The sequence below is a fragment of the Salmo salar genome, chromosome ssa06, assembly GCF_905237065.1.
Source record: "Salmo salar chromosome ssa06, Ssal_v3.1, whole genome shotgun sequence".
NCBI classification, from domain to species: domain Eukaryota; kingdom Metazoa; phylum Chordata; class Actinopteri; order Salmoniformes; family Salmonidae; genus Salmo; species Salmo salar.
Window position 1 is genome coordinate 61,109,304 of NC_059447.1, and position 27,928 is coordinate 61,137,231.

A 27,928-nucleotide genomic window follows, 5' to 3' on the forward strand; every position below is an offset into this window, starting at 1 on the left:
ACTAAGAAATAATGCCCACACGCTGTCCCAATCGTGACCTCACTAACGGATAACTTTCTCCAATTAAAAGCACTACGACTTCCACTCATATGAGCCCCTTTTAGAGAATTGGAGGATGTAGAAAACATCCACACTGATCAAAGGTTGTGATGAGAGAGAGGCATCAGTGAGGTGAGGCTTTGGCAAGAGTTTAACCCTTTAGTTCAGTAGTAGCCTACAACGTGAACGACAAAAACATGGAACTGCCAATGGAACCCAATCAGAGGGACCAATTCTCCCTTTGACACTGTCGAACAAGGGTTTAGCTTTAAATGCGTCTCCTCGTCACATTTCGACAGGTGAGAAATTATACATGGCATAAGGCACATGCTGTTGCCATGGTGATAAGTGACAGAGTGTGGCTTCACTTGAAATACATTTACATATATTTTTTTTTTTATTTCATTTCCATTCAACATACTCCAGAAGGTTTGAAACGCTGTTCTCATTATCTACACTTCACGAGTCTATTCCAGGTAATTTCTCCTATCGTGACCTCGGTAAGGGAAGGTCATAATAAAAGTGTCGTTTGTTTACGTTTAATAGCGTAAAAAGACATTCTAGTAATTACATGGTATAAGGCATCATGGCAGTTCCACGTTTTGGGGACAGGTTTAGTTTGTTATTTGTACCATTACAAATTCAAAACTCAAATCAAGCCAACCAAAGCAGGAAAATCCCTAAATGGGTTAGGGAAACAATATTAGTCGGATATCACCGGAAAATACGAAATAATATGCTCACAAAAGAAATACAAAAATCGACTCAATAGTAGGCTGGTAATCAGCGGCCACCCTCACCCCATTAAACACCAAACCCTGTTGGGTCAGACATGCACCCAATCCCCATCCCTGTCCCACATGCAGAATCATGCACTGGTGTTCAAACACACAATCACAAACACAGAGCCTGAGAGTGAGAGGTAGACTGGAGTAGTCAGCCTGGGACAGGAGCCAAGAGGACACAGGCTTGGGCGTTGATTCCCTTTGGTTAGGCGCCAATAGTCATCATAGTCATACCAACCTCCAACATTAAATTGCTATGTCTGACATATATATTTTCCCCCTGCACTCTCAACTTTCCGCTCTGTGGAATCAAAAAAATGAAGACATGAGGCATTTGTGTAAAAATAAAAATGAGGAAATAAGATGCAGCCAGAGGTGAGAACCTGTGCAGTCAGGACAGTTCCAGTACAGAGCGGAGGCTGTGGAGAGGGGGCCACAAGCACACTGGACGTCCAGTAGTGGTCAGGGCAGACCAGAATGGACCCTCTCCAAACCACACTTCACCTTAGCTGTGTAGTGATCAACTCTAATACTAAAATATGGACATAGAGAACACTTAGTCCTCACAATGTGGAGCTCATTTGGGTGTTAACCCTTAGAATGCTGCAGCTAAGGCAAGCCAATCCTGAACAATGTCCTAAACTGTATTATGTGCAGCTTTGGTGGCGCGTGGTTGGACAGCAGTGTGTTGTACTCCTTTTTCCCCCTGGAAATAAAACACACCGAATACATCCCAGATCACAACAACAAAGCATACATTCCTGCAGCAAAAGTCAAACCCAGGCTGCAAAATGAGGCGCAGAGAGGATGTGGAAAACCCCAGCTGATTTACAGACAAATACACCATCAAACAACCAATCAAATCAACCTGTTGGGAGGAGTCTGGCTCATCTCCTTTCATCTATGAGTGCCAAGGAGAAAAGGACATGTTAGTTTGACACCTGCACTGCCCATATCTCTCTGTATAAATGGTATTATAGATCATCTTTAAAAGGTGCAGTACGACGGCAAAGATGGCCGCCGCCCTCACAGACCTCAGTGCCCTCAGTAGGTGTGGCCGCTGCCCCTTCGCTAGGCTCCTCCTCTACCTGCATGTAGTGGGAATGGTTTTTGTTGGGAGAAAGAGAAGGTGAAATGGATGATGGGAAAGGCTGATTCCCAGCAGCACCACATAACGGTGCGATGTCATGTGACTGAGGGAGGAGCAGCCAGGCTCCGCCCACATGAGAGTAAGGCATGAATGAGACAGGTGGGGGGGGGGATGCACATGCTGGCCTTGGCCGGGATACTGGGCGGCGGTCTGGTCTCGTTTCTGTGTAGAGCTGATTTTACGTTTTTTTTTTGTGTATTTTCTACCTTGTGTTTTTTTTTTACTGTTTTCCAAAAATTGTGAGAAACTCTGGAATATTAAATGGCGACTAATAACACTGAACAGGACAGGGGCAGGGAGTGAAACACTGCAATAACGTCCTTATAGGCCAAAAGTAGCTTGATAACAGACATATACTGAACATATCACACATCTAGCGGTTTATCAACATTTCCAGCCAAACGTACGATGACAGGAATTTATCATTTTACAACACTAAAAAGTTGTACAAGGTATCCTTGTCCTCTTATTCATTTAACAAAAAGGATTCATGACAGAGCAGCCAATACTAGTACAATATGATTTCTAATTTAAGATCTCTGGAGATTGGCGAAAGATTACAATTCAATTTGGTCATTTTACACAGAAAATCAAAGGGTTTGGAGAAGGAAAACAAAGAGAGAAACATAACAGGGAGGGAGTGCAGAACACGGAGGCGAGGTAGTGACATGGTGCCACTTAAGGCCCCTACACACCCTACGCAAACAAAGTGACGGAGCGTCGTATACGATTCGTTCCAAAATTTGACACGCACAAAATAGTGTGTAGAAGTACGTAGAGAACGACGCGCCGTCGCTGCGTTGGCGTAAAGTGTCAGAGGTCTTTAGGCAGCAGGGTCACACAGCTGGTCACACAGCTCTTCCTGCAGCAGGGAAGTATGTGTGTCAGTGTGTGTGTCAGTGTTTTTGTCTGAGCAGAGCCTGGCCACCGGGGCGGGCGCCTTGGGCTCCAGATAGCACAGCGACAAGGCCAGGGGCAGGGCCAGGAGCAAGGCCAGAGCCAGGGACTGGGAGGCAGACAGCAGCACAGCCAAGATGAACATGAAGGAGGGCACCAGGGAGGTGGAGGAGAGGGGCAGGAAGCGCTGCAACCCCGCGGGGACCAAGCAGGCAGCACAGTCCTGGGGCAGACTGGGAAAGCAGACGTAGCCGTCCTCATCCAGCAGAGAGAAGGGAAGGAGGCCCAGGTGCAGGCCCGTCAACATGCCCAGCAGGGAGAACCCCAGCCTGGATTGAGCGGCAGCCTTGGCCTGGGCAGGTGACCCTTCCTGGGGCTCTGAGCTACAGGCCAGGGGGGAGGGGGGAGGAGAGGCCTCTAGAGGCTGGTGATGGTACTGCTCTGCTGCAGCCAAGCTGTCTGCATGCTGCTGCTGGGTACAATCAGGGTCCCAGATACCCGGGTAGTCCCTGTCCCCGTCCTCCGAGATGTCGGACAGAACGTCCAGCTCAGAGATGGTGTCCAGGATGGGAGGGAGGGATGAGATTGAGGAGGAGGAGGAGAAGGACAGGGGGAACATGAAGATAGACTGCACAGTGAGGGACCATCGTTTCCCCGCCGCAGATAGAGAAAGAGAGCAGTCCACATGTAGACACCATGCAGGGAGGGGCGAGTAGGGGAAACGCAAGCAAAATCACAACCCAGAAAATAAAATAAATGTGTGTGAGAAATTATAAAACAGTAACAGGATAGAGTGCACAGGAAAAGAGAGGAGAGGGGGAGAGAGAGAAACACACTATTAGTCAGTGAGACATGTCAAGTCAGGGGTGCAGCAGTGACACGGGTGCAGACGAGAGGTCACAGAGAGGGGGCAGTGGAAAAAGGTCAGGGGTCAAAGGGTGCTGGGGGTGGGGTGTGAGGGAGGTCAGTCACATTCTACAACTGTACAAAAGGATTAGAGCTGGCATCATTAGTGGACAGAGACACAGACTGAAGTCAGAAGAGATAACGGGGGGAAGAAACTCAAAAACAGGAAGGTGTTTGAAATCGAGTTAGAGCACCGTCGTACTCTGGTTGTTCCCATTCAAATCAAATTCAAAACTCAATTACTTTGAGCTCTGTCCTCTTAACAACATGTTCACTTTCAGATAAATCCCTGAGAACCATACATCTACCCTGCCATGGCAGGACAACATCTGCCGGACAAAAATCCAGTTAGTGGAGTCTCGATTAATAATCACAATGGCAAAGGGGGAGGGTCCCATGGTCCTATCGGGATGCATTACCCCTAGTACAACTAAGACAGTGTGCCCAATGAACTGGGCTTTATCACAGAAGAAATGAGCCTCTGAATTCTTTGCGCTCAGTACCACAGGTTACATAACGAACTGAATACATGGCTTTCATGGCCAACTCACTGTAAGACTGAATAAGATCCTTTATACAGCTACCAAATGTCAAGCCAGTCTTAAACTCTTCGAATAGGAACTAGCACGGAGCAGACAGTTCAGAATGGCATCCTATAGCTCCAGCTAATTCAATTAAACTATACACTGCTACAGCGGCTGTTGAATGACTACTAGGCTGAATGAGGGGGTTTGTTCGGTAGATTTGTCAAAACGCAAACAAACACATTACACAGTAAATATACAAAGATTAAGTCACTATACTGGTTGGTTTACATACAATCTAACGAACAGAACAATAGGCTAGTTATTCTAAGCTAGACAGTAGACATACAATGAATTGAGTTCCCCTGTAGCGAAACCTTGGGGGCATTTCTTTGAGACCAAATGAGATTAGGAACAGACAGACAATTTATTCCCGAGCCAACAACAGGATGTCTCATTCTACCTAGAAAGAGAAGAGACTGAGTGAGAACATCGCCCTGCCTCCTCTCTCACCTTGGAATCAGAGGAGAGTTCCAGGCCAGGCTCCCTGCCGTTCTCCCCAGAGGTGGGGGCTGACTCCCGGGCCTCAGTCACGTTAATCACTGGAGCTAGAGGGGCACAGAGGAGACAACACATACAGCTTTATATAACAATTATATTCTCCATTCATTTACGCATACTTCCGAATGATATTCAGTTCAGCACATCAATTCTAATGTCAACTTGTGCTAAAAATAAGAGACACAGTCACATATCACAATACCATTAGAATTTTTTGTTAGGTAGCGTTAGCTAGCACTAGTTGGTTAAACCTTGTCAAACGCTGGTATTTTTCATCCTATAGCTTGTTCTCCATCTATAAAAAAAAAAAAAAAAAAAAAATATATATATATATATATAGACCCAACATGTTTTCAGCCCTATTTTATCCAAGACTGATGAAAACTAATTTTCTCATGCTCTCTCGTCTCTCTGCAGCAGACATATGCTGAGCAATATGTTTGGAACATCGAATCGCAATAAAAGTATCAAATCCAGGGGCGGAAATCCCGGGGGGGACGGGGGACACACGACCCCCCCATCCTGGGAAAAATATGATTTGTCCCCCCCAATATATCACTGAAACATAACTATGTCATTTAAATAATATTAATAATACGCAATGAAAGCAATTGTGCTGGTTATAGACACTTAATAGCTTGTTTTTAAGTTTCAAAAGATTGCGACCCCCCCACCCTTTGACTCACAATGGTTTGATCCACTGCCAGTTCCTTAGCTTGCGAGGTAACAGAGGGGTCTTATCTACTGTCTGAAAGGCACTCAATGCACGTAACTGACGTGAGGTTAATCCAGTCAATCGCGCACACACACTAGCTGAATATGCAGAGCTAGCGCGCAAATATTAACTATTAAGCTAGCTAGTACCTATTCCATTTATGTGGCGTCGTCAAAGATGGAATCTTTGCTATCGTCAATTTATTCCAAGATCAGCATCCATGTAAGTTAGTGCTTCAAAGTCCCTGTGATAAGGTTAGCGATAAACTGAACAGAACTACACTCTCTTCTACCATTGTTTTAAATATATTTAATGGTCTCATTGCAAAAGCTAAATTGTCGCAAGGGAACTTTTATTTATATATTTTATTTCACCTTTATTTAACCCGGGTAGCAAAGATTATAGCAAACACCACTGAATTGGTGCTCGCTAGCTTTGCAAATTCAGCTATTGTTAGAAGCCAACCAATATGAAACGATTAAAATTACAAAAGGTTGCAGCATATGTTGTGTAAATGGTGAACTCATACAGCTGTCAACTCTTGTCACTGCAATCCGTTTCACATTTGCTAGCTACCTTTTAGATCGAAGCCCATATAGAATGATAGAAGATAAGATGATAGAAGCCCATCTCCTACTGTAAATAACCTACATACTGTGTGTGTGTAGCCAACCAGGTAGAAAAATGACAGAGTATTTTTCAGTACACCAAAACGCAAAGTAAGAACCCTAGTAGCCTAATATCTCAAAGACTAGTTGATAAAATGTTCATAAGAAAGAAATGAAATTCTAATGGAAATGTTTCACAATGATGTCATTAGGCAGAGCAGGCAACAGATGGCACACAGACAGCAGAGTTGGGGACAGATATGCAGGGACAGACTGGCAGAGACAGGGAGTCTCAGGTAAGTTTGTTGAGTCTTTGTTTGGCAACATTATGAAAGGTTCTCCATTTTTTTTACTTGTAAAATAGGAACATAATTGGAAAATGCCATGGATACCCCCACTCTCAACTTAAACTGGTGACTGAACTAAGATTTGTTAAAGGCAATGGTATTGCTGTTGTGATTAGTTGTGTAGTTTTGGGTACCGGTAGTTAGGAGTACGGCAAACACCTTATTTCTTTGGTTCCTCAATATACATTTACCATATTAAACGTAGGCTATGTGTTACAGCACTACTTTTGGTGTCCCCCTCAGGAATTGCTCTTGAGAAAATGTAATGTAATTGTCCCCTCCAAAGTTGATATCAGATTTTCGCCCCTGATCAAATCGCAATACATATAGAATACATACATATCATGAGGTCTCTGGCAATTCCCAGTCCTAAAGTCAACGCTTGGCCAGCAGAGGGCACTCTAACCACAGAGCACAGTTTAATCTGGTTCATATGAAAGATTCTTTTACCCTGCCTTTTGTGGAGGAGAGAAGACCATGATTGCACAGATTCATAGTACATACCAGACATGACTATTTGTTTTGGTATAGTATAGACCTACTTCCAATAGCTATTCAGATGAAAAGAGCTCAGAGAAAAATGACACAGCATCAGTTCTTTGGTTAAATGCTAGATCTATGTGAATCTACATTAATTGACATGTCATGAATAGCAGTAGTGGATTTAGCAGTGCCCACACACACACACACACACACACACACACACACACACACACACACACACACACACACACACACACACACACACACACACACACACACACACACACACACACACACACACACACACACACACACACACACACACACACACACACACCAGACTGAGTGGTCCGTTCATGGATTCTTGAGGTTTAATTGTGAGGGTTTGATATGGTGGCGGTGTGATATGGAACCTGTTATCATCTGTAACCGACCGTGCCACCCACAGCACAGCCGCCACTCCCTGTATTGTTGTGCCATGTGTTGGGGTAAGAGAGAATAATTGATCCAGAAACCAGAACCAAATTCTCCTCAGCTAACGCCGTCTCGTTCAGAATCCCAGTCCCGGTCCCATACCAGCTGTGACCCTCTCTAAAGCTCTGGGGGCTTACTGGGTCTGGGGGCCCTAATCAGGGGCCAGATCTTTGTCTCATTCAGAGAACAGAGAAGACTCCACAGCTGGCCAGACAGAGAACAAATGGTTCCCGCCGTCTCTTCTCTTGATCGCCTCTACTACGGAGGGGCTAGAGGGAATTAATAGTATAGAGCATTGACGATGAACGATCAAGAGGCTCCTCAGAGAGGACCTACATACAGGAGTGGAAAGGAGGGAAGGAAGCAAAGAAAGGAGATTCCAGAGTAGGCCAGGTTAGCCCACAGCTGGACTGAGTAGAGTAGAGTAATGGATGGCCCTGGTGCACTCAGGGTATTTGGGATATTTGATTTAGTTATCCTAGTACCTTCAGATCTACAAGCCAGACAGAGGGAGAAAGAAGGGCAAAAGCCCTCGTCTCATTCAATCTTTGTAGGCTACTCACGGCAACGTAGAGTATTGAGTAACCAACATTCATTTGGTGATTCATGTTTGTCGAGCTAGTACTCTCCTCCTAGATTAGTGCTGATGTAGCGGGAAGCGAAATGCCGATGGGTCAATATTACACGCTATTCGTTCTGTCACAGGAACCACCGTACATGTTCAAGCTTAGATTCCCGGGTTTAATTACTACAACACTTTCAGCATCACCTGCATTTAATCTTCATGGCAGCCTGCTTGCAGGCAACAGTCCAGTACTACTGCATTTCAGTCTAATTCCACAAATCAACTAGACACTACGTTTTGCTCAGAGCAAGTTCTAGAACACTTTCATGGTTGAAAATAGGCCTAATAGTCCACGTGGGCCTTGGACTGACAACATCCTTCATTGCTTTAGTGGCATTGTTTCTTTCCCATGGTAAATGTATAATGTCACGTATACAGCCCAGGTCCAGCCATAGAAACACTTTTGAAATCCCCTGGTCAAGAAGAATGAGTCCGGATTCATCCACAGTCATTCCCAACAAAGGGAAACAGATGTTGGAGCCATTTCCCATATCTAACCAAATGCCCATGATGGGGAGGAAGTCATGCATACAGCTAGCTACACACTCACTGGCTGAGACCGTACAGGACACTGGCTCCACTCTAAACAATTCAGACGAGACAGTTTGAACAAACTAGGAGGATGGTGTAGTGTGATCTAAACGTTAACGGTTGATCGGGACGAAACAGAACGCATGCCGAGGCATGTTGAGGATTGCGGTCATATAGAGACATCTGAACTGGGTTGTGTTTCTTTTTGTACGTCTCACTGTAATGGTTTTCCTCTCATCCTGCGGGTCCCTTTGTTCCCTTCCCTCCTTCGCACCCTCTCTGGTTTAGAGTGTTTCTCCAGCAGTTTCTCTAAACATCTCTTTGATGGTGAGGCCGGAGGTAGGAGGTGGTTCTGTGACGGTCCCCTACGGCGTTTGCCTTGAGTGGACTTAATGAGAGCTCCCTGATGTTCACAAAGAGACTTACTGCTTGTGTAGGCCGGGTGTAGAGGCCATATTCCACTGAGTAACACTCTCCACTCCTCCTGCAGAGATGGCTATGGATTGACTCAGCGGAGCCCATAGTTTAAGGTAGTGAGCATAGTAATACGGCATCCTAAATGTGCGTGTTTGTCTAGTGCCACGGCCTACCTCCATCCAGGCTTCGTGAGATACGCTTGCTGGAGGTTCGCTCGAAGTAGGGTGCCGGCCTGTCGATGAGGGTGCTGGCCTGTCGTGTCTGGGCCTGGGTCCGCCCACTGTATCTGAACTTGGAGCCCAGCGTGAGAAACTTGGCTTTAGTGGGCGCTTCTGGAGTCATCAACCTGGAGAGAGAATAGGACCAAAATAAGATCAATACTATTCTGAAAACAAACTTTTTCATATCCAGTTTAGTGGCAGTATGCAAAACTTATTTCAGTTTACTGGAAGACCGTGAGAGTAGATAAGAGTACTAGATTTTCTTCCAATGAAAAATCTATTTCATGCCAGTAAACTGTGCCAACCGCTGAAGCCAAAGTGATAAACATAACCTCTCTATTTACACACAGAGATGGCTAAGGATGAGTCATGAAGACGCAGGTATAAGGGATCCATTCAACAGTCTCATTGTTTGTCAGTGACCATAAGTAAACATAGCTGTAAAGGGCGCCGAACATTTAGCCGTCTCTTATTCCCCTTAGCTGGCTCTGCTCTGAGTCACAGCTGTGTTTGGGACTAAATATTATCGGGAGACAGAGGTGGAAGTGGGGGAGGGCTGGTCGCAAACCTCCCTGCCCCTATCCTTAATCTCCTATGGCGACAGGGTTTCCTGCCCGTCCAGCTCTCCCCATTCACTTCGCAGAGCCCCTTAAATCAGACATTTCGCTCTCTCTCTCACACACACACACACACCACCCCCCCTACAGAGCAGAAGTTCCTTCAAACAGGCCTGTGCCCAGCCTGAGGGGCCGGCAGGCTGGAGCAGAGGGGAGAGGCACTCAGTCCAGATGTCTCTGGCGTCGTCCTAGTGGTGTCAGGTTTAGCCACAGTGGCGTCCATAAAGTGAGGCTCTTGCTCTCTGCTCTTATACAGGCTCATTGGGGCGGGGGTCTGTTGTTTAAACACAGGTGCGTGCAGGCCAGAGATGATTTCAACCCCATTCAAACACGCTGGCCCTGGGCGTGCTGCTGGTGTGTCAGAGTCTCCGTGGATTCCATCATGATCGCAGCAGCCCCGGCACGACTTCTCCATCCCAGCACAGCCAGGGCCTGGGTCTGACATGACATCATGCCTTCACAACACAGTACAAAAGAAGCCGCTATTTGATCAAGCTCTTTGGTCAAGCTCTTTGGCCCAAACCGATAATGACCGGGCCAATTAAAGCTCTCATTGGTGTTGATATCAGTGTACAAGACCATTAAGCAGATGGCAGTTTAAGGAGAGTCATTATTTGGAGTTGATTTAGCACACAGAGGATCTGAATAATAGAGGAGAGAGGTGCGATTGGGCTTTTGGCTATTAGTGGTTGGGTTGAAGGCAGCGAGTGATTTTTTTGCTTTGCATTTGTTGAGGCTGTGGCTCCCCTCCTTGTCATCTGTGCCAAGAACAACATAGCTCGATTAAACAGCCGAGGATCTCCATGGTGAATCTGGTTGCAATTTGTCATGGGCCGACACTCCTCTTACAAACTGTCAAACAATGCGAGGCGCAGCAGGTGGGATTTATTTAACGTGATGTGTTGCTGGGGTGATTCCAACCATAGGGCGTTGCGTTTCAAATGACGTCAAGACAGATGAACCCCCAAGGGACGGGCTGATCTGGGAGGGAGAAGTTGGGGTTTCACGGTTGAAAGACATCTCTATCAGTGGCTCTGAGGGACTCTGCTTTCCTAAAGGATATTAAATGTTTGCTCATTCTTAATCCCCAGTGGGGGACAGTTCCTTCCTTAATGATACATCCCTGCAGAGCGGACGCTAAGAAGACAGTTTAAGCGCATGATAATGGCCATGGCTTTAGGCCTCGGACGGAGAAGCTGCTTAAACAAATAAGTGCACAATGGCCTTGCTCCACTCCACTGTGCTCCATCTCTTCAGTCTTTTCACTGGACAGGAAGACTCGGAGGAACTTAGTGCTCCCTAGAGACTGGCCAATTACACACTCCAGTTGGTACACACTTCAGACTGTGGGGGGAAATGCAATTTAACATGCTCCACTGTGGTTTGACATGGGCTCCGACTGTCTGTGTTAGCTTAGACACGCATTTCACAGAGTCAACAGGTTAGAAAGGGCCTGTAGATGGATTTAAAAAGGTGGAACAGAACATTTTAACGAATGGTGCAATCATTCAAAAACAACAGACTTCAAAGGACCTAACACACTAGCTCTTCCTAGTTCAGACATCTTTTCAAGTCTGATGCAGTGAGTTCGAGGTGAACAGGATTAAGTTCAACAGAAATGTAGGGGTCGTTGACGTGGATGCTGACAGTGTGATTGTTACCTGAAGAAGGTGTGATTCTCCACGCAGACCTTCCAGACCCTCTTGGCAGCACGGTGGTTGGGCAGCTTGAAGCCCACAGAGCTCTCAAACTGCTCTGTCTGGAAAGCAAAGTATAGACGTGAGTTCCCCTGAGTACTGGAGACTAGCTTAGTTAGAAAACATACGCTGTACAAAAGACAGAGATATGGACCCAACCCCCCCACCCCTCCCTCCAAGACACTAGTTTGAATGGGCGTTAAGAAAGAAATATCTAAATGTCAGTATTTCCCTCTGTACAATCAAACCATCTCCTAACACTGTCAGTATTTGGCTCAATGAAGGAGTCCGCTTCCTACGGCTGCTCTCTCGAGTGGGCTTTCGAAAGGACAACTGCAAAATGTGGAAATGTCTAGTGTTTTCCTCTGAGGGCGGTGCTGTTCCGTACCTCTCCCGGCCTGATTTTGATATAGAAGTTGCTGCGTTTGTATGAAATCTTGAGGATTTTGGGCCAGGCAAAGCGGTTTATCCGGAGTCGGTCTTTGTAGATCAGCAGGCCGTTGGCACACACTCCCAGCATGATGTCCACTCCCTCAGAGTCCTGCAGACACAGACACCAGCCAAAGCAACCGTTCAGCAAAGTACAATGAAGAGAAAACACAGTCAAGTATGCAGTACAGACAACAAGGAGAGAACAGACAACATTCTCAGATTTCGTCCCAGAAGATTTAGAATATCGCCAAGGTGCACAATGGAATTATTTGCTATAACATACAACTAAATAAGGCCGGATATTCAATCATCCCATCACAACTCAATGGTAACGTTGTTATCAAGCTTGCACAACGCCATAAAGGGCCTTTTAAGTCCGTCTGTATAGATAGATACAGAGTGACTATTGATTTGTGTATTCAACGGTAAAATGAGGAAAATCCATCCCCGCCGATGGGCATGGCAACTATTAGATGCCAATGCATGGCTTTTAACCAAACCCTCTCACTCAGCATGGCCTTGGCATGATTTTCCACATGACCTGCATTCCCTGCCTACAGAGAGAGAAAGAGAGATAGCATGAATGAGTGAGAGGACATGTGGGCCTGACATGTACTTTTCTCACTGACGGTTGGGATATGTACGAAGAGGTCAATGATCCCTCTTTCCCCCTCTATCACTCTCTCTCTCTGGACCAAATATTTCTCTGAGTATTTTCAACCCTTGTCGAGTCCACGTGGAGAGAAAAGGGTTCATTCCACGGGGCTGTTCCCATGTCGATGGCCCAGTGAAAAGAGCTCCGGCTACAATCCACCACGTGTTTGTACAGCTGATGCGGTGGTAGGGCCGGCTCTCTTCTCTTCTCTTTTTGGCTTTGTGTTTTCCGGCGCCCTCTCTACCCCTCACTGCACACCACATCAAAGGAGCCTCCCTGAGTCCTGTGTGCTCTCACAGGCGTTTCTTCCAGACCTCCATACACAACGAATGAAGCATAGTAGAACAGTTCCTGGGACTAATGATTAAGTTTGGATACTGACCAGCAGGCTATGCCACACTACAGCTTACAGATCATTCACCTTTCCTACCGTTATCAGCTTTACATTTTCTTATCGCAGGGCATTTTATAATTTATTTTTCCTCATATTTCCCCCAAAATAAATACAGGAATTATTTCTTAAACATCATTTCTGGTTGAATTGGACATTTCAAAACCACTTTGTGTGGAAGCTAGGCACCTTGGCGTGGTGGAGATCCACACCGTACATCGACAACTTCTTAGCGTTTTCTAAGAACTGGGCATCTGCTTGAGCAGGAGTCATCCCCCTAGAAAAGTAGACAAAACAAACAATCTATTGTAAACAAACACAGAGGTGAAGAGTTCAAGTGAATGATCTGAAGTGGCAGGTCCTGAAAACAGGGAATTCAAAGTATGATAATGATCACAGTACCTGTAAAGTCCACGGGTCATTTCCAACTAATTTCTACACAGTCCCAGGTTTTAAAGAGACCCCTTCAGCTATAATATTTAATCTCCCCTAAAACTATGACTCAGTGTCATTGTCACTTGCTCATTTGCTAATTTAAAAAGGGATAGTTATCGCTGAACTATACCCTTTAACCCCACACGGCCCTGACCTGTGAGTTTTGTGGAGCTCCACCACCTTCTCCTCCATCTCCTTGGTCTGTGAGGGGGCGAACTGGAAGTCGCTGATGTAGTCGAGGCGGTGCTCGCCGGAGTCATGGTCTCCCAGCTCGGCCTGCAGGGCGTAGGAACCCAGCAGGGAGTGGGTGACGAAGGAGCAGGGCAGACGCCCCGACACTATGTCCTGCCGGAGCTGAAGGCACAGGAGATATCTACAGGGAGACGAAGAGAAGAGAGAGAGAGAGAGATGGGATGATGAGGAGGAGGGAGAGAGTCACAGTCCATAACCACATTGAGGCATGAAACACAGGTTGTAGATGTGGTCTGTACATTTCTCCTGGGGGGGGGGGCTTTTTCCTGTACGTCACAGTAGTGCAGCAGCCTGCAGACTCAGAGAAGCAGAAATAGCATACAGAAATAGCAAAAGGTTGCAGCTATATCCAGTATCCAGTGCAGTGGTCTTCAGCCTCAAGAGTTTAGTTTCAGCCCAGCCCCAGGGCCAAGGTCACAGGCAACAGGGGAAACCATCTGCACGCACGCCAACCTTTTTCCCCCCTCTCACGGTGTGCAGCCTGCAGACTCAGAGAAGCAGAAATAGCATACTGCCTGTGACCTTGGCCCTGGGGCTGGGCTGAAACTAAACTCTTGAGGCTGAAGACCGCTCCACTGCACTGGATATTACTGCAACCTTTTGACGAGCGCCGATCAAAGAGGACATTTCAGTGCTTGAATAACAGTGCTTGCTTGTGTGTGTGTGTGTGTGTGTGTGTGTGTGTGTGTGTGTGTGTGTGTGTGTGTGTGTGTGTTTAGCTACATTCTGCATGTACATTCTGTATGTGCATGCTGTCTGAAAATCAATAGCATGTACTGTACATAGCGTAACAGTACAAGTATTTACATGTCCCCCATAAAGCCTGTGTACAAAATAATCTGGAAAGATGTCCAAATAGTGTCAATGCAAAGTATTAACAGACTGTAGGTTTGAGACTGCTCCGGGCCACCTGTGTGGTATAAAAACATGATTTGTTTGCGTGACTGGGCAGATCATTTTTTGCTTTATGACTAACACAATAAAGCCAAACATTCAAAATGTACAATTGAAGGAGTGGGGACGAACAGATGTGGTGTGTGGCTGTTTGACCTCTTTGTTTCCTGATGAAAGGGACAGTACACTACCTGGTAATATCCTCGGTCAGCTGGGATGGATCCGGAGGGTAGAACTTGACATTGAACGCAAACTGCCAGGTGGCATCTGTGGAAACGGAACAGAAAGAACAGGGGCTCATCTGTTCAAAAGAGTGAAAGGAAATACTTGATCTATATCGTCATATCACATGATCATTATTTCAAACAAAGGTGAACCGACTCCAGCTAATTTGTTTGGGTGAGCGTTTGTATGTAGAGGAAGGAAATTATGCATTTAGTGTAAAATAACCAACACGGAAAAACAAGCGATGGCGGCATGCCGGGCCAGATGTGCCAAGAACACACACTCTGCTAAAAAGAAGTGGCACAGCCCCAATAGCTGTGCTCATCGACTGACCATAAGGTAGGTGTGTGTGTGTGTGTGTGTGTGTGTGTGTGTGTGTGTGTGTGTGTGTGTGTGTGTGTGAGTGATATATATATATAGTGGTGGAGAAGAGGGAATCAGAGAGCGGGGGGAAAGAAGGAGAGGAAAAAGAGACGGGCAGAGAGATAGAAAGAGAACAAGACGACACACTGGGAAGGATGTAGCAGCTGCACGCAATTACACAACAGCTAAGACCCGTGAGGAGAGGCTTTAGGAAGATCTGAATTGCATACTCCTGGCATTCCTCTCTCCTCGTCTCCTTTTCAAAACCCACTGGAGATGGTCAGAGGGGCGGGACCTCGGTCTTCTCCTCCAATGGGTTTTGAAAAGGAGAGACGCCGCGAGGAGTATACAATTGGGGTCTTCTCTTTGAAGTGGAGTTTTGTCAAGCCTGGAAAGACCTGGTGAGAGTCATTTTGATTTGGTCCTGTACCGTGGCGCAAAGAGACTCATCGAAAATAGCAGAACAGAAACAGGGCCTTTCAACATACCGCTCACACACTGTTTTGGGTATTCATCACTGGACACACTGAGGGGATTTAAAAATCAGTAGAAAAAGGCTGGATTTAGGTTCAACCAGCTAGCAGAGAACACAGTACATTTCAGAAAAACACATTCAACACCTCTCACAAACGGTTTCAATCAATTTCACGTCACAATTGGAAAACACATAGCACATATCAAACAGAGTGGTCTACGGTGATAGTTGTGATGGGCTGAGAGTGGCTGTGGGGTGGGATTAAAGAGCTCATGTTCGGAAATGAATTACTGTTATGTGACTGATGTATATAAAAGTACCATGTATGGAAAACGTACATGTAAAGTGTGATATGTATATACATGTATCAAAGAAAAGTCTGTACAAAAAAAGATGTGTGCTCCAAAGAAGGGGTGGTGGTGGATGGGTTAATAAAACAATTAAAACTCAAATCCTTGACACTTAATCGTGACATGGAGTAACTTTTACGTAAGCAACATACTTTCTAGTATTAGCCTACGTTTTAGAGAGACTACTTGTGTTGGGGTCAGATGGGCTTAAGAGCCCTTTGCAAGGCTCCGTGTTTACCTACCACTTCATGTTATCAGCGATAAGAGAGCGCCATGTGAGATGAGACAGAACGAGCAGTGCTAATACACACTATCGCCTCATTTCTGTGTGCGCGCGTGTCCATAGACCACTGGCTTGATGTGGCGATGCCTAAAGCTTCATCAGCATTAGGCTAGGGCTGGCTGTCACCTAGCAACCGCTAGCGGAGAGAGCGAGAGCGGTATGGGCTAGCGCTAGCCTGATTACACCCGGGGAGAGAAGAGATGGATGATGATGACGACAGTCTCTCTCCCGTCTTTCATCTGGGCGAGGGACGTTACACAACGGCTTAATTGAAAACAAATGTCAACAGTGTCCTGACATAACAGACTTAATGGTCTTTCCCTGAAATGTACGGTCTGAAACGTATTAGGAATTATGGATTTCTATGCAGAAAAGGGATAATGAAATAATGAAAACCTCCCAGTGGAGGTTTTCTGTGTTGCTCATCAGTGGAGAGAGATAGTAATGTCCTTTCTGTTTAGCTGCAGGCGAGTGAGTGTCCCTGGTCTCGTCTGGACAGTATGCTGGAACAGAGTAATTATGAAGTGATCCCATGGGGACCATTTATTTCTCTGCAGCAATGAAGGGCTCTGCTTTTCATCCTTCCCAGAATCCCAAGGCCATGTGAGAGTGAACGTTGGGACGAAAAGCCAGGCAAGCAAACAATTCCATTGACTGTGTGGCAAAAATGGGAAGGAATTCAGGAAGTCTGAACAACTGAGAAGTCAAAGAAAATCATACAAACAAAATGTTTACTTTATTTTCCCCACAAGACATGCGAAGGAAAACCATGCCGAATTCCCCCTTGCTTAGCCTGGGCATGGGATACAGGATATGTCAAATATGTTAGAGGAATTCCAAAAATGACCCCAGCGGCACTGTTCCAACAGTAGTCATATTGTGGCCGTTGTCCTTCAGCCGGACTGAGCGGAGGAGGTCAGTGACCATTTGAGGAAGCTCGGGGGCAAATGAAAGACTGATACACTGGAATGCGAGACAGCTGGCTCAGAGTAAGTCACATGTCTGGACGATCACCCTTCACAATCAATGAGGGGAGGGTTCATTCACTGGTGCTACTGGGAGGGGGAAGCTCTAATCACATGACTGTCTCAATCCGAGGGCCTAATACCACTTGATCTGTCCAGGAACATTGTGTTTTTCTGGTGGGTGTGTGTGGCAGGAAAACTTTGCAGAACAGTAGCTTCAATGATCCCATTAAGTGTTTTATTCCAGGTGTGAAAGAGGACAAATATCGAGAGAGAAAAAAAACTGGTGTATCTAGCACACAGAAGCAGCTTTGGAAATCAGGGTCATTTTCCCAGTGAGCATAAAAAGTAACTGTTTTTCCAAAGATGACCATCCAAAAAGTCAACCGTGGTGGTGTGACAAGGACACAGTGGATTTCAGCCTCCCCCTCCTCTCTGCCTCGTTTTTCAATTATCCTTGAAACGTTCCAGTCAGAGTCACAGGCTGCAGATAAGTGGGTCCGACCAGAGGCCTCAATTCATGTCATGTGACAGCCTCCATTCCCCAGTCACACTCACACCATTGAACACTATTACAGGGTAAACAGGCACTTTAAATTAAATGGGGAGTATTATATCATAGAATGATATCCACCAGCAATACACCACTGGTCTGAAATCCTATACAATAGGTTCAATAAGTGAAACAAATACAAAGCTTCTCCATCGTCCTGTCTCTCTCGCACGTTACCTCCACCCACGCACACATTGGTGACATCATGTCCATAGTCAAGCTGCACAAAATTCTATCCCAGAGAAGATGACTTCATGTCAGGGCAATTTCCTCTGCACTGCTGCGCTCCAAGTCTTTCCATCTCTCTGCGGAGAGAGCGCTCAAACCCCAACCAGCGAGAGCCCAGCACAGGCCATTATCTTAATGAAGAGGGATTCATGTCATATGCTAAAGAAAATGGAGTGCGCCAATATCTATGATATCACTGGATCCCACTGGTAGTTAGTGACAAGTTAGTAACATAAACCACGAGTGATTTCAGTTGCAGGCCTGACTGTGAACTCCACCTGCCTACTGATCTGAATCAGTCAAGTCAGTCTAACGGTGGCCTCCCTTATCATCCAGTGCTCCAGATACTTTGAATTTATCTCGAAGGGAGCAAACTGTGGCTAACAGACAGGGCAAATGTCTGTTTCTCACTCAATGACACAAGGTGTTGAACCAGTCCAAACAAGACTGAGCGATAAGGCTAGAAAATTGGCATAGGTTTGGCTCTTGGGCAGCCAGGTAGAATGACCACTGTAAGAGTCGGTGGAACAGAAGAGGCCTGTACTGCACGGCGTGTTACACTCTTAACGCATCCCTGGACAGGAAGTACCTCCGCTCGGAGCCGCTGTTCCCATCGCTACATATTGAATTCCCTCGGGGGTGTAACTATGTGCAAACGTCTGGCCTGTGTTACTGGAAGCTAAGTGCTCTGGGAGTATCAGACTGGGGGTGGGGTGGCGAGCATCCCCCTTCCCTTCTCTCTGCCCAGAGGTTCAGCAGAGCGTAGCCTCCTTCCACCCAATACACATAATTCCCAACACATTCCCCTCAGCCCCATCCAGAATTACTGCAATCCAATGTCCAGATGTGAAAAGAGCATCTCACTCCAGAAATAAATTAAAAAGTGTCTCTGCGAGAGATCTAGTAAATATCAACAGTTACATTAGCTATTAGGGCTATCGGAATAGAGCGTACAGTGAAATGGGAGAGAATGGTGGGTGAAATAACAGGGTATAGTGTGGAAACCTTTCATCAGGTTGGTATGTACAGTAAAGCCAATTAGTGAGTACCGTGGTGGCCCTGTTACTTAATGAGAAACCTCATACAGAAATAGGTTCCAAGAGGTTAAAAAAACACAACTTACTGCGGATCTGACGTTTGATCTCCTTTGTAGGGTCCAGCCAGCACTATAAAAGGGAAACAAAGGAGCTACTCGTTTTGGTTTCAACAAGCATGCAGCACTTCAAACCACACAGTATCAGACTTCTAGCAGTTAACCACAGACTTCATAGTTTCCCTGTTGAGTAACCATGGTGATTGGCAACTCATGTTAGACAAATGCAAGTGGGATTTTGATTGCGAAAGCGTCCATATTGCAAATAACTAACTACTAGGCAAGATGCACCATCTAAAACATAGAAGAACACAGTAAGTACTGTAGGAGATCAGGTATGTCAAGACGAGCGTCATCAAAAACAAGACAGAAGGACGCATTAGGCACAGAGCTGCTGTAAAAAGCAAAAAAATATATATTAATAATAACTGTGCATTTAGCACCAATCCAGACAACAAAACTATCCATTGTTGTCGTTACTGGTCTGATCCCTCAACTTCTGTGCGCCACTTTCATATAAAAACACACACACGATGAAAACCCATTCCACTAAACTACACTAGCCTATATTATACAGCCTCTTCCCGCCACCCCCCTGGCTAGCCTGCAGTTTCCAGTGTCAACGTGGAACAAAACTCTGCATGCAGCCCACACCGCAAATATGCTGATCTCTCTCCAAACAGTCACCCTCAATGACTGATGTTGAGCCTGCAGACAGACTGTGGAGTGTGTTGACTCTGTGTCATTAAGCTCCAGTTAGTGTGCAGGGGAGACTTTAAAGTTCAGGACCAAAGCCATAAGAATACAGACAGGCAATGTGAGAGAAGGATATGGGTCTGTGAAGCAGGCCTACTTGGTTGGCAGGGTGCGAGAGCAGAGCAGAGTCATTCTGGACTGAAGTTTGTGAGCGGAACCTCGTCGGTCTCCAACCAGTGATATTAGAGAGCATCCCAATAAACTGTGTTGACACAGATCTGGAAAATAACTGATGTTATTCCCTGGAAGCATATCTGGGTTCTCTGGAGGTTAACTGCACACTTCAGACATTCCTGTGAGGATGGGCTGGCCTTAGCACACAGGGAAGTACTTTATCATCCATCTGACTTTTATGAATCACTGTTGGTTCATTCAGGCCTTTGTTAAATCGTCCTTTTAAACGATCAATTATATGGTCCATCAGGCCCGCTAAACCGTTTCAAATGTCTAAACAGCTCATATTGATCACGAGAGGGATATTATGCGGTCAAACCATTAGTCATTGTAACTTTTGTAGCAGAATAAAAGTCTAGCTAATTATACAATTGAGGAACGATATAAAAAAGTTTGAGGACATAAACGCAAAAACATCTGTGCTATTGGGAGAGGTTATTATATGATACATTTTAGGAAGTACACTGAACAAAAAATAAAACGCAACATGTGAAGTGTTGGTCCCATGCTTCATGAGCTGAAATAAACGATCACAGAAATTTCCCACACACAAAAAGCTTATTTCTCTCAAATCCTGTACACAAATTTGTTTACATCCCTGTTCGTGCGCATTTCTCCAAGATAATCTAGCCACCTGACAGTTGTGGCATATCAAGAAGCTGATTAAACAGCATGATCATTACACAGGTGCACCTTGTGCTGGGGACAATAAAAATGTCACACAACACAATGCCACAGAAGTTTTGAGGGAGCGTGCAATTGGCATGCAGACTGCAGGAATGTCCACCAAAGCTGTTTCCAGAGAATTGTATGTTAATTCCTATACCATAAGCCATCTCCAATGTCGTTTTAAAGAATTTGGCAGTATGTCCATCCGGCCTCACAACCGCAGACCACGTGTAACCACGCCAATGCAGGACCTCCACAACCGGATTCTTCACCTGAGGGATCTTCTGAGACCAGCCACCCGGACAACTGATGAAACTGTGGGTTTGCAAAACCAAAGAATTTCTGCACAAACTGTCAGAAACCATCTCAGGGAAGCTCATCTGTGTGCTCGTCATCCTCACCAGGTTCTTGACCTGACTGCAGTATGGTGTCGTAACCGACTTCAGTGGGCAAATGCTCACCTTCAATGGACACTGGCAAACTGGAGAACTATGCTCTTCACGGATGAACCCCAGTTTCAACTGATGGCGTCGTGTGGGCAAGTGGTTTGCTGACGTCAACGTTGTGCACAGAGTGCCCCATGGTGGAGGTGGGGTTATGGTATGGGCAGGCATAAGATAAGGACAGCGAACACAATTGCAATTTACCGATGGCAATTTTAATAGAGATACCGTGACGAGATCCTGATGCCCATTGTCGTGCCATTCATCCGCCGCCATCACCTCACGTTTCAGCATGATAATGCACGGCCCCACGTTGCAAGGATCTGTACATAATTCCTGGAAACTGAAAATTGTCCCAGTTCTTCCATAGCCTGCATACTCACCAGACATGTCACCCATTGAGCATGTTTGAGATGCTCTGGATCGACGTGTACGACAGTGTGTTCGAGTTCCCGCCAATATCCAGAAACTTTGCACAGCCATTGAAGAGGAGTGGGACAACTTTCCACAGGCCGCAATCAACTCCACGCGAAGCACATGTGTCGTGCAGCATGAGGCAAATGGTGATCATACCAGATACTGACTGGTTTTCTGATCCACACCCCTACCTTTTTTTAAGGTATCTGGGACCAACAGATGCATATCTGTATTCCCAGTCATGTGAAATCCATAGATTAGGGCCTAATGAATTTATTTAAAATGACTGATTTCCTTACTGAAATTGTTGCATGTTGCGTTTATATTTTTGTTCAGTGTAGTTAGGCCTAGGAGTACTGCTACTTTAGAAACAAAACATTCCCCCAAAAGTGGATCTGAGTAGAAGATACGTTTGCATTTCTAATTTCTTTCCTGTTCTGAAAAAGCCAGTCTCTTCTTTTAAAGCAGGGCTTCAGATCTCACGGTAGAAGAATGTGGTTAAAAACACAATGACTTTACCGTCTGGTCAGAGTTGTCTTTGTAACTCAACCCAAAGTAGTCCTTCTCCAGTAGGTTCAGGGCTTCATACACTTTAAAGAACAGGTACTGGCCTTTGGCCCGTTTCTGCAGAGAGGGAAGAACAAAGAGAAGAGCATGAAAACCATGTCACTAATCATCAATTATAAAGAATAGTGGACATTAAAAAAAAAATCACGACCTACAATAGCAGCGAGGCAGATTATTTAGATAATGGGACAAGGAGAAAAATATATCTACCATAAATGTCAACATTCCCCAATGCATTTCATTTAGTGAACAATATTACATCTTTCACAGTTCGTTACGACAGGGTTAATTCACGTGGGGGTTCATTTATCTGGCTCATGAATGCCACAATTGTATGGCTGCGTGTGGAAAGTGTCATAAAACTCTAGAGAATGCACTCCTCCAGGGCATCTCTTGGGTGTGAGCTGACATTTGCCCTGCAGACAGACAGGCAGACAGATATGCAGCCGTTTGGGACAGCTTGGCAGCTCTCTCCAACTGGCCCCGTATTCGCCTGCACAGCAGAACCAGACAGTATAGGCATTACAGGAAAATCCCCACGGATTGCGTGAGCATTATTGGTCCTTTGACATTGGTGGAATGAGGGAGCTATTTGGGACGAATTGCAGTGTGGACAAAGGGGGCGAACTACCACACTACCTCTTCGGGGCAACACATTGCCTTGGTCTGAGGGACAATAACCAGAAAAAGTCCACAAAGGACAACGACACTGCATTCTAGACAGAGGGGGATGAAGAGGGAAAGAAAAAAAGCTCTGCATTTTCGCCTCCTTGGGACAGCGGAGATATTTAAGGTATGCTAGTATTATCAGTCACTCCCAAGGACACTGGTGAAGCTTTTTGAATGCCCCCCCGACAATAGATACTGTTACATTAGATCGTCTGTAGAGTGAGAGAGAGGGATAGAGAAGAAAGTATTTTGCTAACAGTCTATCAGCTCGGAGGCGGCAACATCCTAGTAGCCAGAGGGGTGTGGCCCTGGTGACACATGATTTGGCACCAGGTGGATTCTGAGATGTGTGTCCAAGGTGCTGCCTTTGTTTGGCTTTAAATTAAATCACTTTACACATGACCTTGCGTTTTCCTCCCGTGGCACGCCCTTCTGCACTACATATTAACCAATCAGGACAGGAACTCAGTTTAGAAAACAGAAACCCGATGGGGAGGATCAACGTTCAGTTCAGGGCCATCTCTTTCTTCTACTAAAGCACTTCAGTACTGGCTGGTCAAGTCACTAAGGATTGTAGGCAAACAGCAAAATGGATTTCCCCCATGCTTACTATTGATCATGTGGAAGCCATTGCTTTGGAGTGCATTAAGTAGCAAAGCAGGTAGCACTGCAAAAAAATATATAAGTTTGACCATTAGGCGGGAGATTTCAGACGTTTCCAATTGAAGCTCGGATTTCAGTGCAAATGGAATAAAACTGTCTGTGGCCTAGCCTGAGCAGTGTCTGACAGAGAGAGACCGCAGCACAAGCAGACAAGTCCTAATCGGAATTACTGCCTCCTGCTGCAAGTCACATACTTCCTAGTAAAAAAATGTTGACAGCTACATCTCAATGGAACGAGAACAGCAAAGTAATCTCATTGACGGCTGTAAAAGCACAGTCGCAGACAAAATGCACCATAAAAACTTCCAGGTCTTATACAGTCCATCCATATAAGCTTACACGGTCTCTGACAGCCTCTTCAAAGTCACAGCTATTTACGCTAGGCTCAACTAGAGGTAAGGTAAACACCACCCAAAGCCCAACGGTGCTGTTGAGAGAGATGCTCCCTCCAGAGGGCTGATGCTCCATGAAAACGAACTTGTGGTTACCTGGGTGAGGAGTGCAGGGTGGGGCAGTCGTCATAGAGGTGGAGCTAGACTTCTACGACGCTAGCGAGCTACTAGCTAGCCTCATTAGGATTCTTCCATTGGCCCCGCTCTACAGTGCAAGTCAATTAGATCAGTCATTAGCATGCTAACAGAGGGCACTTCAGGAACAAGGGCTTTGCCCTGTCAGCTTTTGCCTCAGCAATGCAGAGCGGAGGCCACAGCAATAGTATTGGCTCATTTGCAGTCACACGCCAAGCAGGTCAAGTGAGTTCACTTACGTTTTATGACAGTGTTTGTGTACACATACTCTACACATCTGCTTATGCATGCCAAGCTTTGACAGGACTGATCAACCGGTATTTGGATCTCTGGGGCATAGAGTACAGTAGCATAAATCTTCTTGGGGGGGGCATTTTTGGTATTATATGTATGTGAAGGTCTGGATGTGAAAAAGTAATGCGTTGGTATATTTAACAAGTTGAAATTAATGCTAGCGAGTTGCCCTGAAAACACACTGAAAGTGTGTTGAATAATGCAGCAGTGCAGCTGTTGATGCATACAGTGCCATGTTCCATCATCTTACTGAACCAAGGTGAACCAGCCCAGAGAGGAACATGGTGGCACCACCAACAATCCACCCAGTGAGGACTAATTAGCAGGCCAAGTGGAGCTGGGAGCAGGGAGATGGGCAGCAGCCTAATTGAAATTGGCGGGTTGGAATAATCAAAAGGCCTGGGCTGTCTGCTAATGAGTGGATCTCTACAGCATGATTCCTATAAGGACACTTAGAGGGGTACACCTCAAAAGAAAGCCTTTTCAGATCCCCCATGCACCATAGACAACAAACAGGTCTGGTGCTGGTAGCAAATATCAATCTACAGTCAACAATGGTACCCAATGAACACATTGTCTTAATACCAAACAAATTACGGATTTGGCCAAACACTGGGAATCTCCAAGAAAACACTAACTGTTTCTACTCATTTGGCTTTATGGGAGCATTCCTGATGTCTGAACATTGTTTTGCAATCAGGAGGGAGGGGCCCGTCACTGGGACATTAGAGACAGGGTGGGAGAGAGAGAGACAGAGGACAGGATGGGAGAAAGAGACAGAAGGGAGTGTACGACTCAGTCTGTCCATGGCTGGAAGTCAAGAATCCGGACATCCAGACAGACGCAGTTTTATCATCTCCCATAGGCTTATAGAGAAATCTGCCTGAAACACTCCACCTCTACAAAGCAGCAAGAATCAAATTCACATGCAGACAATCTATAGAGAGAAGCAAGGGGAAAGGACGGTAGACAACACAGACACCATTTGTCTGCATCCACTACAAGGACAGAAAGGGACGTTGGTGTGTATAACAGTAATTTTGGTGGGTGCTAATATTTGTTCCATTTCACACATTTCCAATGTGCATTATATGCATACATGTGAATTGGAAATGTTTTTTTTGTTGTTGCATAATCCAACCCCCCCGAGACCCTCAGAGTGGGGTCACGGCCAGGGTCTGCCATTAAAGATGGCAACCCTGGAGCAATTAGGGTTAAGTGCTCTGCTCAAGGGCACTGAGATTTTTTTTCTTCACCTTGTCGGCTCGGGGATTCAAACTAGCGACCTTTTGGTTACTGTCTCAACGAGCTAACCGCTAGGCTGTGTGTGTGTGTGTGTGTGTGTGTGTGTGTGTGTGTGTGTGTGTGTGTGTGTGTGTGCCTGTGATGGCGAGACTGGTCTTTCCGGAGCCCCAGAGCTCCCTGCTGTTCCAGCAGATTAGACTCATACGTGTCCCACCGCGCTGAGCCGATGGTGAACAAATGCAGCAGGACTCTGTAGCCAAGCAGAATACAGCGGAAGCAGCCTTGTACTGCACAGAGCCACAGCACTGGCTGAGGAGGAGAGGACTACGTTGCTGCAGAGCCCCAGACGCCATTACTGTTTGTTCACACACACAAACGTTATGGTTTTCGTCGCTCTCATTATTGCAAGGCACTCACAAAGCAAGGGAAAATGTGTGAGGAAGAAAGTATACCTGGACCTGCAAGGCCTTGTCAGAGTGCATGAGAATCCTGCTTTATGTAGCTTGGCAGTACGAGAGCACTGTGTTTCTCGGACTCTACTTCTCCGACTGGTACTTCTGAGTAGAGAATGAGATAGATTTCTTTAGATATGTATCAATATTATTTTCCGGTACACTGGCCCATCCATCTCAAAAGTGGTGCATTCTAGAGAAAGGATCAATAAAGGCAGAGTCAGGAGTTTGATTGATGAGCTACATCAGAAACTATATCTACAGTCTAAACACCATCAACTTGTGCCCCAATGGACCTTGACAAGGCCCCCCCCATTGGCCCAAATTCCCTGCCTTGAAAACACACATGACAATCCCACTCTGGATCACAGACGGATCCACCAGCAGCCCAGTCCACCAGTGGATTCACCCTGCAGGCAGCAGCCCAGACCACCAGTGGATTCACCCTGCAGGCAGCAGCCCAGACCCCAGGAGGAGAGAGAGAATGGGGAGGCGCGCCGCACAGGCTGCAGTCTCCCAGAGACACCTCCACGCCCCACTAATGGTCCCAATGGGCTGGGGCCTGGTCTGGTCAAGCCTGGCTGTGACGGCGGGGACATGATAGGGGCTGCACCAAATTATGTATGTATTATAATAATTGATTATGCTCATGTTGTATTAATAGAAGAGGAAGGGCTATAAGACCCCTGCCTCACTACATCTACAGGGTCCTGGACTACAGATTAGCAACACTGGAACTATTGTCTCTCCTGCAGGTTTGTATAACTGTATATGCATAGGCTTGGTCTCATGAGTAGAAGGTAGGGGTTGACTGCAAGCATATTAAAGCAACTTGGACCCTTTCCTATTTTGCATAACGTACTCGGAAACATGCGTGCTATGTTCCCGTTGTCAACTTCTGTCTGCGATTGCATTAATAAATGAATGATTGATTTACATAAAGATAGTCTGATTGCTGATTTCACCAATAAGCAAATGATTGACAAGGAACAAGGAACCTAGCCCAACAGCTGCTACACGACCCCAGAGAGAGCGACAGAGGGGATAGAGAGCTCCAGCATCATTCAGTCTAACGTCTCTGAGAACACCTTGGAGTACATTGAGAGAGAACTACGGCCGTGCAGTCAGATTTTTCAGAGTTACCCTATTTGGCATTTCCATTAGCTCTCAATTCAAGTAGCATAAAATAAGGACCTAAACAACATGTTTGAGAGAAGAATATAAATCACTTTCAAAGGGAGACAGTTGAGAATGTCTGAAGTGGCCCTAGTCTGCTTCCATGTGAAACAATGAAACATGTCATTGTTTTCCACTGAGGGTTAGTGTGGGCGCTTGCTTTGCTTCTCCCCCCAAAATTAAGGTTAATCTCTGGAACACTTTGTTGTTCTACATTTTCCAAACGCTCCCAGATAGACTGTAGGCATTGCACCTCGTTATAAATATGCCACTGTCTTCTGGCTGAATACTCCCCAACAATGGCATTTACTGATGTCTCAGCTATTCTGAAACTGTGAACAAAGCTGGCCCTGTTCAAACAGCAATTAGTGTTGGGGCCCATTCACAAGCCATCTCAAAACGCATGTTCAGCTGCACTGGGATCCACAAACTCTCTCAATCACACACAGTGAAACCCCTTAGCCTCCAGGATGGGAAAATGACTAGCCTACACATGAATAACCAATGTGACAGAAGCAATAACATAATAGATAGACTTAAGCAAACGCCACCAACTAGCTTTAACACTTGACTTGTAATTATGAATAGAGAAGGTCCCTCTATCCTACAGAGTGGATCTTATTGGAGATCGCTGACTGACTAACTGGAGGATGTGATGACTATGTTATGAGTTTGCAGGCGGGGT

General features: G+C 45.8%; 1 protein-coding gene across 24 annotated transcripts in view; it reads right to left on the reverse strand.

Annotated features, from left to right (window-relative positions):
• The window catches only part of epb41l2 (erythrocyte membrane protein band 4.1 like 2), a 93,113-nt gene that overhangs the window by 13,562 nt on the left and 51,623 nt on the right, over positions 1 to 27,928 (reverse strand). For 12 of the 24 annotated variants that reach the window (XM_014205074.2, XM_014205072.2, XM_014205089.2 and 9 more), the window contains exons 4-14: positions 22,170 to 22,274; positions 19,222 to 19,264; positions 14,848 to 14,923; positions 13,665 to 13,883; positions 13,265 to 13,352; positions 11,986 to 12,138; positions 11,562 to 11,659; positions 9,236 to 9,408; positions 4,815 to 4,909; positions 1,859 to 1,912; positions 1,693 to 1,725 (exon numbers count right to left, since the gene is read on the reverse strand). In XM_014205074.2, coding sequence (XP_014060549.2) covers positions 1,693 to 1,725; positions 1,859 to 1,912; positions 4,815 to 4,909; positions 9,236 to 9,408; positions 11,562 to 11,659; positions 11,986 to 12,138; positions 13,265 to 13,352; positions 13,665 to 13,883; positions 14,848 to 14,923; positions 19,222 to 19,264; positions 22,170 to 22,274 — 1,137 coding nt within the window. Of the gene's footprint in view, positions 1 to 1,062; positions 1,126 to 1,692; positions 1,726 to 1,858; positions 1,913 to 2,231; positions 3,500 to 4,814; positions 4,910 to 9,235; positions 9,409 to 11,561; positions 11,660 to 11,985; positions 12,139 to 13,264; positions 13,353 to 13,664; positions 13,884 to 14,847; positions 14,924 to 19,221; positions 19,265 to 22,169; positions 22,275 to 27,928 lie in introns of those variants that run through there. The other 12 variants (XM_014205091.2, XM_014205083.2, XM_014205090.2 and 9 more) reach the window with 3 other exon arrangements.